Genomic DNA, 15381 nt, shown 5'->3' on the forward strand with positions numbered 1-15381 from the left:
GACCTCCGTCTTATATATCCACCGCGCATACCACTGCGCCACGGAGGCCGTCAAATCAAGATATTCAACTTGAATGTTTGTTGAATACTAGCGTACGTTGTCCGCGTGCAGTTCATTTTTTCGCAAAAACCATGGATTTTTTCGGGATAAAATGTAGGCTATGTGTTAATCCAGGGTATTATCTATATTTGTATTAAATTTTAGCCAAATCAGTTCTGTACTTCCTTATAGGTATAAAACGTTAATCAATACTAATATTATAAAGTTGAAGAGTTTGTTTGTTTGATTGAACGCGCTAATCTCTGAAACTACCGGTCCGATTTAAAAAAATCTTTCAGAGTTAGATAGCCCATTTAGCGAGGAAGGCTATATAGGCTATGTATTATCCCTGTATTATTACGGGAACGGGAACCACGCGGGTGAAACCGCGCGGCATCAGCTATTCGTAATTATAAAGATTATAGATAATGGGTACGCGGGGTAATAACTAATGTATGTACATGATTGAAGTTTGAGTATTTTGTTGTATCTGTTGATTTATTCATGTTTAATTTTTAACAATGTTAATACAAAATATAATACAAGACACTATTAAAAATTTATAGAAAAAAATAAGTTTATTATTATAGTTCACCTGCGTGGATCCCGTTCGTAGGAATACGGGGATAAAATATACCCTATAATCGACACTTAATAGATACTATCTAGCGCTGTAGTGAAAGATTTTTTCAAATCGGTTCAATAGTTTCGGAGCCTAATCAATGCAAACAAACAATCAAATCTTTCCTGTGTATAATATTAGTAGGTATAAATATAAATATGAAACAAGCTCAGCTTACGAGCAAGTTGAACTTGAAAAGAGTCACAAAATCCTAGTTTATTTTTTCAAATAATATTAAAAATATCATCTTATCTATATTATTTCTCAATGAAATTTTAATTTAAATGCTCGTTTTGGTTGTGGTTCCAGTTTTCAACTTTCGAGTTGGAGTTTTCAACTTTCAAGGCTTCAGGCGAATTTTAAAATATTCGATTAGTTGATGTTAAAATTTCGAGTTAGACGATATAAACAATTATTCGAAACGAGATTTACGGTTTTAAGATTTTGATTCACAATATTACGTTAGTATTTAGCCATTGTAATATTTTTTGTAAAACTTACTCATGATTATGTTCACTACAAAATAACACAAACATACAAAAACCTTAACCAAATAATTACACATCAATTATAATTGTTACATGATAACATTAAGCTAAACATGATTAAGCAAAATTTTTTATCAGATATGTGCATCTTTATATGTTTTGTATTTATACACACAAAAATCTGACTCCTTTTTTGAATTTATAAAATGGTGAATCGGGGAATGTCACACTATCTGACAAGTGACATTTCTTATCCGATCCGCTGCTGCGGCATCACAATTATTTCAGTGAAGAACTAATGCTTTCCATAGATCTCTTACAATCTCTCAGGCTTTGAAATTATTGGATTTCTCGTGAATGAAGAAGACTTTATAATCTACAGCCTAGTGGATATGACCTCTGCCTTCTCGATTCGGAGAGCGTTGGTTCGAATCCGGTCCGGGGTTGCACCTCCAACTTTTCAGTTGTGTGCATTTTAAGAAATTAGCACGTGTCTCAAACGATGAAGAAAAAACATCGTGAGGAAACCTTCATACCTGAGAATTTTCTTAATTCTCTATACTGCGCAAGTTGCCAACGGGCGACCTTGCAGTACGTTATTGCAAAGCGAGTCGACTGGCCTTGGTTGTTGATTTGGCTCTAATTTTTAAGGGGACATCCCCACGAATGCGTAAGTAACCATGGGGAAACCTTTGGTACTCACAGTCACAACTTGTCATTTTTAGTCCCAAGGTGCTGGAATGGCGACTCCGCACCAGAAAGCGCAGTGTTGGTCGACCTCTCGCCAGGTGGACTTACGAAATCAAGCGAGCCGCAGGTGTTCGCTGTATGCAGGCGGCTCAGGATCGTAATTTTTGGAAGTCCCAACAAAAGACCTATCCTGCAGTGGACGTCCATCGGCTGATATGACGACGATGATGATTTTTAGCCAACAGAACTGCAGATATGACACATACACTTTGTTCCTATCTATCCCTAAGTTGCGACCTCATTTGACCTAAGATTAAGATGTCTGCATATTTTCTTTATTCAGTGACAAGCTAGATTACGGTGCTGTTAATGATAGAGCATTTTCGGCGTTGGGGCTGACTGAAAATTACAATAATTTAGATCAGCGGTTCCCAAATTCTTTTGACTTCGGAACTTTTTTTTTCACCATTTTTTGGCGGAACCAAAGAAAGAAAGAAGTAAACTAAAGACGGAAATACAGTTACGTCTCGTGATGTGTGGTAGCGCGCCAGAAGCATATCGGTTTCTTACATGGTGCCATGGAGTTTTGGAATGCAATATTTTAAAACAGGTTAATTGAAAATGAATAATTAATTATGTCAATTAATATTATCACAAGTGAAAGTATTTACAATATGGAAATCTTGAATTTTCACGGTACCTTTCACGGAACCTCAAGGTTCCGCGGAACATCTTTTGGGAACCGCTGATTTAGATCGTACAACTTATTGAAAATCTAAATAAACTACCGCTAAAATGAATGATTTCTTCTTAAATTATACTTAAATTACTCGTATTTATACATAATATAATATTATGATGAAGTAAAATGACGATTTCAAATCCTCTATCATTTTTCAAAGTTTTGTACCTATTCATGCAAAATTAAAATCTTAACACAAGCTGAATTATACGAATTCTTTGTTTCAATAATAATAATTGTTGTACATATAAAAGAGACTTCAATATCGTTCAAACAATGGTTAAGTAATGTTAATTATTTGCTTATTAACACGTGACATTACATTATGTTCGCTAAAATAATGAAAACAGTGAATAAGTAGAACCATATTGTATTTTATTTAAATTTGTAAGATTTTTCTTTGGAATTTAAATACGTATTACCGGGACCGACGGCTAAACATTTTTTTATTTTTTACAAGTTAGCCTTTGACGACAATCTCACTTGATAGTAAGTGATGATGCAATCTCATATGGAAGCGGACTAAATTGTTAGGAGTATATAGGATGAAAATCCACACCCATTTTGGTTTCTACACGACATCGTACCGGAACGCTTAATCGCTTGGTGGTACATCTTTGTGGATAGGGTGGTAACCAGCCACTTAAGAAAACCTAAATTAACCTAATCGGGGATTGAACCCAGGACCTCGGAGGCCATCAAACATGCTGGTGTAACATCACCAATTTCCCAATTCTGGGCTGAGTTTCATTGTTAGGTACTGATGATTTTTCATCTTCATCATTAACAACTCGTACACGGCTCACTGTTGAGCACGAGTCGAGCTACGAGCGACTATTAGCCTAAGCCCTCACAGAATGAGTGGCCTAGGCCTCCACCACGCTGGCCCAATGCGGATTGGCAGACTTCACACACGCAGAGAATTACGAAAATTCTTAGGTATGCAGGTTTCCTCAGGATGTTTTTTCTTCACCGTTTGAGACACGTGATACTTAATTTCTTAAAATGCACATAACTAAAACGTTAGAGGTGCATACCCCGGACCGGATTCGAACCTACATATTTTTTACCAGAAAGAAAAATTCAACATGTCATATCTCGACTCCCGAACCCAGGACCTTGTAATTCAAGTCACATAGGTTAACCACTGGACCTGAGGGGCATTTGTGACTTATATTATTACTAGCAGATCCCCGCGACTTCGTTTGCGTGAAATTTAGTTTTTCACAAATCCCTCGGGAACCATGGATTTTTCGAGATGAAAAGTTTATTTCAATAGTTACGGCGTTAAAGAGTAACAAACATCCATATAAACTTTCGCGTTTATAATATTAGTTGGATGGCTTTCTTAGAATTCAAGTTATCTGGAAGATTATTACTATTAACCTCTAGTAATCTATTAAATAGCTCGTGATAGAAATGATAATTTTGTTTATAACAAGCGAAACATTCCGGTGCAACGTACTTTGAAATATAAAATTTACTAATATTTAATTGCAGGCTGGTGAGTGGCTTCCGTCGTGGCTAGTCACCACCCGACCGGCAAAGACGTACCGCTAAGCGATTTAGCGTTCCGGTACGATGTCGTGTAGAAACCGAGAGGCGTGTGGATTTTCATCCTACTCCTACCAAATTAGCCTGCTTCCATCCCAGATTGCATCATCACTTACCATCAGGTGAGATTGTAGTCAAGGCCTTACTTTTAAAGAATAAAAAAAGGTAAAGATTTAGGTACTTATCGCAATGCAAGAGAATTTTTGTATTGACGACTTAAGCACAAGAGTCATTTACGACATTATATGAATTAAATTTACTTTATTAATGAATTCTTCCACTTTGCATATCAATCGGGGGCACTTCAGTTTGATTACGATTTGATATTTTCATTTTTATTTTGTCCTAGTTTGTAACTTAATCGACCAAAATTGTATCTTCAAAATTGTTATCAAAGAAATTCATAATTGTATGTAGATAATTATAGTATATAACCAGGGAGGCTATAATGAATAAGTTTTATTGAAATTTTAATAAAACTTATTAACTAAAATATTATTAGGATAATATTAGGCTTAATGCACCAATCATTTGAAAATCTAAGTAGCTCGTATATCTTTGTGCTAGTCACTGACCATCTAATAAGTTCACATGCCTGCAGCGCTAACGGCAGGACATCAGATAAAACTGATCGTGTGTTGATCGCGACCAACAAACTATCAGCTTTATCGGATACCTATTATTATTTCATTTTAATTGAGTTCAACATCTATTTTCACTGGAGCGCACTTCATACAAAAATACAATTTGTACCTCAAGAACTACATAATTACGAACTTATACTCGTAATTGGAGATGGAATTTTCAATAGTCATCATCATTATCAACCCATATTCGGCTCTCTGCTGAGCTCGAGTCTCCTCTCAGAATGAGAAGGATTAGGTCATTAGTCCACCACACTGGCCCAATTCGGATTGGCAGACTTCACGCAGAGAATTAAGAACATTATCTGGTATGCAGGTTTCCTCACGATGTTTTTCCTTCACCGTTTGAGACACGTGATATTTAATTTCTTAAAATGCACACAACTGTAAAGTTAGAGGAGCATGCCCCGGATTCGAACCCACACCCTCCGGAATCGGAGGCAGATGTCATATCCACTGGGCTATAGTGTCTACCATAGCGTATCTCAAGAATCTTGTTTACTGCCTATTATGTCCGGTAAATCCCATTGGGAAATAACACTATACCAGATACCTATTCCTTTATGTAGGTATAAAAATGTCCTCCTTTACAACAGGATATAGTATACATATATTTTGTAATAGATTTTTAATTACTTTTGTATTTAACGCATTGCTATCTAGTAGAATAGATTAAATTACACTCAGAGGCAGAATTAGCGGAACACAAAAATGGGATTATTAATTATTTGTTTCGTTATCATCCTAGTTATTCATTGATTTTTTAAGTTTAGGTCTAATTTAAAATTAGTCGACAGTATTTTTTTCATTCGTTTGTTTTCATTTACTTTCATACATCTTTATCGATTGCTTCGAAGTTGATTTCCTATTTTCGTAACTTGAAAAACTGCAGTTATAAGAAGGATTTTGTGTTTTTTCTCATATTGATCAAATTACTGAATGAATGACTGATTTAACAGATGAAATTAGATGAAATGGTCAATTCTACAGGTCGATTGCTACAAGATTGCTTCGTCGACCGTTATCATCGATTTGTTGTAACATTGATTTGATCGATTTATTGAGACAGATTGACGAATTCGCTAGTGAGCAGAAGAGGACATTGCAGGACAATGTGTACTTCAAGGAAAGAGTACCGTCATCAACAACCACAAGTTCCTCGAAACACGAGACTAACGGCGGTGCAGGCCGGAATTAATTGGTGGAGGTTCTAGTACTAAGAGTGAGTGACCGGACAGTTCGACAAAGATTTTTATTTATTCTTTATTCTTTACAATTTAGCCCTTGACTACAATCTCACCTGATGGTAAGTGATGAAGCAATCTAAGATGGAAGCGGGCTAACTTGTTAGGAGGAGGATAAAAATCCACACTCCTTACGGTTTCTACACGGCATCGTACCGGAACACTAAATCGCTTGGCAGTACGTCTTTGCCGGTAGGGTTGTAACTAGCCACGGCCGAAGCCTCCCACCAGCCAGACCTGGACCAATGAAGAAAACCTCAATCGGCCCAGTCGGGGTTCGAACCCAGGACCTCCGTCTTGTAAATCCACCGCGCATACCACTGCGCCACGGAGGCCGTCAAAAGAAGTCGGTGTACGCTCGAATCGACGCTATATCTGAGCCTGCCAAAAGCACCAAAATTTAACCGCATAAACCGACCATACCTTTGCTTGTTAACATCATTTTTTGGGATTTCGACGTGTGGGGTCAGGTGCTCTTTACTGATCAATACAGATTTCTGTTAAATTCAGATCGATGGAAGACAGTGAGTAGAGACGCCAGTGTAATTTTGATAAAGGCGCAAAATGACCGAGGCTTAATTAAGGTCTGAGGAGGGTTAGGTTAAGGAACTCGCATGGTTTAGTGGTAGTTGACGGAGGGATCAGTATATCAGAGAGAAGAACATGTTGTGACTTGTGCTATTTGCCCTCTTTATTGCCAACGATTTGCTTCTAACTTCTTGCAGGATAATGGTTGGACTCAGTGCTCGCTTTGTGCAGGCTTACTTTAACCATGGTGGTGTAACGGTGTTGGTGTGGCCAGTAGGTACCTACAGTCCCCGGATATGAATCCAATTGAACGCGTTTGAGACTTAATAAAGACGAGTGTCAAATCAAGAATGCCACCTTCCAAAAATCTACGTTGCGAGATGCATTACTTGAAGAATGGTAGAAGTTGTCCCAAGAAATCATTGAAATTAACCACAGCATGTTCAGACGGATGGAATCCATAATCAGAGCTCGAAGGGAAAATATTCGATATTAAATATTTATTTAATTGTAAACCGTCATAAAATCTTAAATTTATAACTGTTCCTTCATTGAAAAATGCATTTAATAAGTATTTGGGTTTGCAATTTAATGTTAAATTTCATTGTTAAATGTTAAATTATTATTAAATGTGTAAGAAATAAAATTAATTTAAAAAGGGGGAATATAAAAAATATTCCCCCTTTTTGTGTTCCGCTAATTCTGCCGCTGTGTTTATTATTTTCAACATCTATAAACACTCTACGACTGTCTCTAGGAATATGAGAAACTTTACGTTAAACGTATTTAAATTTGGAAAATATTTAAAAACATTAATATAACTCTACCTGCTACATCAAGTGCTTGATCCAAATCTACTTCATTGTTTTGTTTTTTATCATTTTCATCAATAATTTTCGACACTGTATCAATGTTTTTGTTCACCATTGTTTTTATGTAATTTTTTTTTCAACGGCACTACACGGCACAACGTTATCCCACGACGTTAAAATATAAGTTGTTATTTACTTGTTGTTATTATTATATTATATTAAGAATGCTACCTTCCAAAAATATGCGTTGCGTAACGAATGACTTGAAGAATGGTAGAGGTTGTCCCAAGAACTCATTGAAATTATCCGCAACATGTTCAGACGGATGGAAGCACGAAGGGGAAACACTCGATATTGAATATTTATTTAATTGATAATTATAAATCACAATGTCTTAAATTTATAACTGTTGTAACTGTTGTCTGTAATTATAGCTGTCTTTGTTGATGAATAAATCAACATCGTGAATGAATTTGAATGAACATCATGAATGAATTTGATAATAAAATAAAATACCAAGTATGGGGTTTGCACATTTAATGATAAAATATGTTAATTTAATTGTTGTTTCATGTTAAATTATTATTATTTGTGTAAAAATAAAGGGGGAATATAAAAAATATTTCCCCTTTTTGTGTTTTTCTAATTCTGCCGCTGTATTTACTATTTTCAACATCTATTAACATACGTCTGTCTCTAGAATTATGAGAAACTATACGTGTAAATGTATTTAGATTTGAAAAATAATTAAAAACAGTAATATAACTCTACCTGCTACATTAAGTGCTTGATCCAAATCTACTTCATTGTTTTGTATTTTATCATTTTCATCGATAATTTTCGACACTGTATTAATGTTTTTGGTCACCATTGTTTTTATGTACTTTTTTTACAACACCACTACACGGCACAACGTGCTCCCACGACGTTAAAATAAAATTTGTTATTCACTTGTTGTTATTATTATGTTATATTAAGAATGCCACCTTCCAAAAATATGCGTTGCGTAACGAATGACTTGAAGAATGGTAGAGGTTGTCCCAAGAAGTCATTGAAATTATCCACGGCATGTTCAGACATTCGATATTCGACAGGAAGGGGAAACATTCGATATTCAATATTTATTTAATTAATAATTGTAAACCATCACAATAACTGTTGTAACTGTTGTCTGTAATTATAGCTGTCTTTGTTGATGAATAAATCAACATCGTGAATGAATTTGAATGAACATCATGAATGAATTTGATAATAAAATAAAATACCAAGTATGGAGTTTGCACATTTAATGATAAATGATGTTAATTTAATTGTTGTTTCATGTTAAATTATTATTATTTGTGTAAAAATAAAGGGGGAATATAAAAAATATTTCCCCTTTTTGTGTTCTTCTAATTCTGCCGCTGTGTTTATTATTTTAAACGTCTATAAACACTACGTCTGTCTCTAGAATTATGAGAAACTTTACGATAAACGTATTTAGAATTGAATAATAATTAAAAACAGTAATATAATTCTACCTGCTACATTAAGTGCTTGATCCAAATCCACTTCATTATTTTGTATTTTATCATTTTCATCGATAATTTTCGACACTGTATTAATCTTGGTCACCATTGTTTTTATGTAAATTTTTTTACAACGCCACTACACAGCACAACGTGCTCACACGACGTCAAAATAAAATTTGTTATTCACTTGTTTATTATTATAAATACTGATAACTTGTATTAAATTTTAATTATTATTACGGCGTATCTTTATTGTCAATTAAATAAGATATAAGTCATTTATGCGAGTGTTGTTTTATAATACGTAGCGAAGTGTGTCAGGTTTTATCGAAGTGTTGCTTCGCGGAGATTCGCGTCGCAACTGTTGTGGGACTTCGCGAAACGTTTTCACAAATTATTACACATTCACGATTACGCGTATTAACGTTACGATTACGTGTTTATCGTATGGAGCTTTCTGTTGTTTTTATTATTCGTGTGTATATATAGCTTTGCGGTATGCGCATTGTTATTGGTCTAACAACTTCCTTGGTGACTGTCGTCAGGCGACTGTCCGATGTGCGGTCGTGAGCCGGTTTTTTTTGCATGGATCTTGATTTTAGCCGCCGGTGTTCGGGATAATTTTTTGGGCCCCGTCCAAAATTTTGGCAATAATTGTCTACATACATGTATAATATACTCGTCTATACATAATCTTAATATACAAATGCTAAAGGTCTCTCATCACGAAATCTTAAAAACTACTTAATGTAAAAAGATAAAATTTGGCAGGGAGGTAGTTTATAGTTAGTAGACGTCCGCTAAGAACGGATTTTGCAAGTGCGCCGGACTAAGTTGATCTTATGGCAGACAAAGTCGTGGGCCTCCGCTAGTTATAGCATATATATGATTTTTTCTATTTCAATACATTTTAGGTATTCTGCTGAATAAAACGTATTATTATTATTTAAAGGTATTACATTTCTTAAATATGGTAAATTCCATAAACAAAACCATTTTTTTGCGGTAATCCGTAACGATCAGATATTCTAAGCTGTAAGTAACCAATGTGTATATTCCTTTGAAAAGAAGGAGAGAAGATAAAACGGAGAAGAAGAATTTCTTTATTTTCTTGAAGTGGTTGGTGGACAAGGACATTTTGCCTGAACAACTCACGATTGAATAATTTTGCCTAAAATTTTTTAAAATTGCCTAATTTTGCCTTTAAAAGTTCGACCTCATTGGTGCCATTTGACAATTCCTTTCTTCTATGCAAAGAAAGAAATATGAAGAAAGCAAAGAAGCATTATTGTTATATAATCATCATCACTATCAGTTTGTTTCAAAGACTACTGCCAATGATCATTGCTTACTGCACTGTAAAACGAATTTTATATTAACGAATATTTTAGGTATAATATAATATAATAAGGTATAGTATAATTTTACGCTCTATAAGTACTATATATGAGCACCTTATAGTGTTTACTAGGCGAACATTTTGCCCAAGAAGATAAATAAAAAATTGTATTTTTGTTCAAGAAACATAATTTTATTAAGCCAATTATTTAACCAGATCCTTATTTATGCATCATATTATCATCTCCATATACTTTTATACGGGGATATACCTAGATTCCCAGAGCCGACTTTGTAAGGGCCTTTCTCCTTTAGTTTGGTTAAGGGCATTCTCCTTTAGTTTGGTTAACTTTTCTACCTGGTGCATACCCCGACCAACAACCTTATGCACGTTACTACCTGCAAATGCGGATCATCGATTTTTTTTTGCTTATATCAAGGTGACGCATGATGTGTTCATGTTTGATGTTACTGGTTCTACATTCTGCTAATCTTAAACAGTTGTAAATTACTGTTTATGAAGTTACTCAGACACTATGTATTCAATAGATAAGGAGAAGTTTATGCTTTTCATTTGCCCTTGTAACAGTTACCTTGCAATATTTATAGACAGTTCCATCAGTTTCTTTAGTCGCGTATTAATTTATCAAATGCCTTGTTGGTACAGTTGTTAGTTTGTGCGATATCGTGACGTCCTTGATTCGAGTTTAGGATCGCTCTATAAAATGTTGGGTTTTCTTAGAAATTCTCAGTGGTAAACTGTAGGAAAGTTAAAGCCTCAGTATGCTCTTCATAGATGCAACTCAATCTCTCATTACAAATCTGTATTGAGGAAGTGATTTTTCATTAATTTGTATGTTTATTTTGACTAGGGTAGGCCACTACTCTAGTCAAATAACCACACTTTAAAAAGTAGAGGGATAGGTAATCTGTCATTTTTTTTTACCAGCGTCATCATCATCAACATCATTATCAACCTATATAGCTCGGGTCTCTTCTCAGAATGAGAGGTTTAGGCCAATAGTCCACCACGCTGGCTCAATGCGGATTGGCAGGTTTCACACACGCAGAGAATTAAGAAAATTCTCTGGTATGCAGGTTTCGAACGAAGTTGCCAAGTTATACAAGTATCACGTTAAGCCCGCCTAGCTGCATTGGAGTAGTTTAGTGGAAAATTCTTCTCACTTATAGGCTCAAGGAAATGGACCAATAACTTATGGTGGTGAAACTTTATTTTATTCTATTCGTATTTATACTTTGTTGCACAAAAAAACAGTGAAAAAAGAAAAAAGTAGAAATTTCCAAAGAAATACATAATTTTATTGTAACGCAATTTGTGCAATGTATTTTCCGCATATAAATAGCTTATCAATTTATACCATGATTAATGATTATAACCAAACCAATAGCCAATCAAAACTTAATCCACGTGCGATAATCATTATTACGAAGATTATAATTTTGAAAATAACACAATTCGAGTTTGTAGCATTCATTCTCATCAATTATATCATAGATATATGATGAAAAAGATTGAAAAGTCAATCTAGATTTCAGGAAAATAGAATCATCCGGATTGAACCGTGGGTATTGCCACTTTTGTCTATTGATCAAGAACAGTATAATTTTCATTCGAACAATGTTGTGGAGCAATCAAATTAATAGAGACCAAAGGAAAAGTAAACAGGAAGAACCTTAAACAGTCATAAAGTTGTCGATCAAAACTTATTAAGGGGGTTTCCCCGAGAATCTTTTAAACTAATATTAAAAAGAGGTAAGATTTAATTTTTTTATCGTGTGTTACGATTAAACCCTTTGGAACCCTTGTAACTTTAATTTTAAGTTTTCGCCTTTACTTACTACCGTTAATCATGTTATAATTTGACGTTTCAAAAGTGCTTGTACTTATTACAAGACTAATTGAAATTATTATGAATTTTGAATTGATTTTTAATTTTGAAGCACTGATTTGGTTCCTAATGAATATCATAAACAAAACTCGCGTCAATTACGGAATGGAAATAAATTGAGTGAGTGGGAATTTTTTTTTTGTCCATGAGTTTTATGTAGATAATTAAATATCTAAGATTAATGGCAACGATATTTTGCTAAGGATGCGAAACTTACGTTGGAATTAGTGACAATAAAGTTGCTCAATAAATCATACAGAGTCAAAATAAACCGCTATAAAATCTAAAAATCGACACAATAAAGTACCAGAAATAACTTAACTCAGTTTTAATTAGGTATATAATTTTTGTGTATTCAGATTTTGGATAAAAGCAACAAAAACAAATTCTTAAAACATAATAACTGAGCTCGGCTCTATACTTGCAGGAAATTCAAGTTTCTTGTAGAGCTGGCGCCTTAAGTTGTTTTAATCGATGTTAAATTAGTTGTAATCCAAGTATAGGTAATACTTTATCACTTTATCTGCAATATTAAGTCAACTTTTATTTATTTTTACAGAGTAAAAAACGTTATTGCTTTATGTATATTTACTTCAATTAGTAATAATGGACTGGTTAACTATGTTAAAAATGTATGTACAAAAAGTCATACAGAGCTTATAAATAAAGCATAAGTAAGTTTATAAGTTCATAATGAATCACCAGGGTATATAGGCAGTGCGTCATCTATTAAGTGCACCGTATTGGAACTAAAGCCTGTGAGGTCCACAAAGGGTGAAGCTGAAAGTTTGTCATGTTTATACCCACCATAAGTAGGTATAGTCGGATGCAGGGGCAGGGCATCACCTTCCGCGCCTCTCAGAATGAGAGGTGTTAGGCCGTAATCCACCTCGCTGGCCCAATGCGAACACTTTACATACGTTGAGAATTAAGAAAATTCTCAGGTTATATGCAGGTTTCCTCACGATGTTTTTCCTTCACCGTTTGAGACATGTGATATTTAATTTCTTAAAATGCACATAACTGAAAAGTTGGAGCTGCATGCCCCGGACCGTATACGCCCTCCGAGTCGAAGACAGAGGACATATCCACTGGGGTTATCACTCCTGATGTCATCGTACACTTTTCCCTAATCTTATAATATCAACCTTCAAGTACAGAAACATGGCTTATCTTGATTGCCTCTTCGTTTTTATTTATTGATCATTTTTCAGAGATAAAGAGAAATTACTAAAAAGATAATATCACTTATCTACACGTAATAGATAACCAGTAGGTTCTTACCAGTTCAATATGTACATACTTACTTTATAAAATTACAAAGACATTTTCAACAATAATTTCTTTTTTTGTTTTTACTTTGACCCATGTAGGGTTTCTTGTACCAAATACCTTGGTAGGTAGATACCTTGGTAGAACTTACCAGATATCATATTAAAATGCCTAATTACAAAATGCCAGCAATATGGTAATTAATAAATACTCTGACATAAAACCTAACTGCATGGGAACAAAGTCGCATGCGACCACTAGTTTATAAAGAGATACGAACAATAATCTGGTTTAGATATCACGTTTTTTGAGGTATTTTCCTCAAGTGAAACCTAATACAACACAATAAAGTTAATAAGTTTGAACTCGTATGTTTGTGCGTTAATCTCCGGAATTACTGTTAATCTCTTTAGTTTTCATTGCTCTAACTACCTATATGTCAGCTTAATACTAGCTCCGCATACAACATTCTATATAACTGATTCTATATGCCAATCAGATTAAAAATAGTAAAATAAGTTTGTCTATAAAGTGCTTCCTTAAGCTCTACGAGATGGACTGCCAAGATAAAAAACATCCGAGCATAGAACTTTCGTTTTTGGTAGTCGGTTAAAAATCAGAATCAGAATAATTGTAAAGTTTCTTTGGTCCTTCAAGGTACTTAATTAGGTACCTAATTTAATAAGATACATTCGCATAAAGCTTCGAATTTCAACAAGAGATACCAATTTTTTTTTTGTTGGTTTGTTATACAATTTAACTCAGAAACCAAACAACCAGTTTTAAAAATTATTTCACCGTAAGGTCTTGGGGTACTACCTTCTACTTTGTGTTCTTTACCTTTACTCTCTCTTTAAGGCGGAATTATATTTGTCTGACGTGTCATGTCGTGACGAATCATAACAGAATCAGTATCATTATATATGGTAAAGTTCACACTTATGTGTTGTGACATGTCGCGATGTCTTCGGATGTGTCGCATACAAAATGTACGCAGGGCAGCCCGTCTATACGGCGAACGGAGCAGTCGCTTCAGGCGCCAAATCCTAGAGAGCGGCTAAATGATAATTCTTTGTCAACCGTAGACGGTACTGCGCCTGATTTTCAATTGGTCACCCCAGAGTATGGTCGAGATCTTCGCGTTCCATTCTTACTTTACACTCATAATTTGGTATAGGTCTATCTGCATATTATTAGGAGCAAACAGGAGAGTCACCATAATTGGATCTCGCTCTATTTTAAAATTAACTTCGGGCCGGCGCTGAATACGAGTATGATACCGATTCTGTTCTGATGCGTCACGACATGACATGACACATCAGACAAATATATTTCCGCCTTTATTCAATAACATAGCTGGCCATTGATTCTGTCTTATATTAAGATTAATTTGACATCTTTTTTATGTTGTATGATAACGTACAAACAGCCTTTACTACTTTTATCTACTGCGATAGAAGTCATCTATTCTGTAAATGGTATACATATAAAATACATACATATAAAATATATACGTATGTATATATCAGGATACATTATGGTCTGCGGCCATTGACCTTTAATATATTATCGAAGTGCGCTAGTGTTTACTTTTTATACAATAACATAACTGGCCATTGCACTCAAAGACTGTTTATATTAAAGTTATTCATCCGGGGAGTTACTCGTCCCCGCAGCACTAGTTGATACGAGCCTTTAGTACTCGTACCTATCTACTGTACTCGCATTATTTGTTAGGGATCGCATCCCATGATGCTAAAAGTGTACTTACTCGAGCGTCGAGATTACATTTGGTAGATTTGATGACAGGAGGAATAAATAGTTGTATACCCAATATATATCTACTATGTATTTCGACAGAAAGATTAACGTTAATGCGCTTTCAGCTTCCATCTTAGACTGCATCATCACTTACCATCAAGTTAGATTGTAGTCAAGGGCTAACTTGTAAAAGTTTTCGTAATTCGTAAAGCCCATTGTTAATTAC

General features: G+C 34.7%; 1 protein-coding gene across 3 annotated transcripts in view; it reads right to left on the reverse strand.

Annotated features, from left to right (window-relative positions):
• Positions 1 to 9412, reverse strand: part of LOC112047263 (synaptic vesicle glycoprotein 2B) — a 34158-nt gene extending 24746 nt beyond the window's left edge. The window contains exon 1 of one of the 3 annotated variants that reach the window (XM_024084332.2): positions 8884 to 9412. In XM_024084332.2, the coding sequence (XP_023940100.1) occupies positions 8884 to 8980 (97 nt within the window). In that variant the 5' untranslated portion in view covers positions 8981 to 9412. Of the gene's footprint in view, positions 1 to 7378; positions 7528 to 8134; positions 8557 to 8883 lie in introns of those variants that run through there. The other 2 variants (XM_024084329.2, XM_024084331.2) reach the window with 2 other exon arrangements.
• Positions 9413 to 15381: the final 5969 nt, after the last annotated feature.

The sequence above is a fragment of the Bicyclus anynana genome, chromosome 9 (genome assembly GCF_947172395.1).
Source record: "Bicyclus anynana chromosome 9, ilBicAnyn1.1, whole genome shotgun sequence".
NCBI classification, from domain to species: domain Eukaryota; kingdom Metazoa; phylum Arthropoda; class Insecta; order Lepidoptera; family Nymphalidae; genus Bicyclus; species Bicyclus anynana.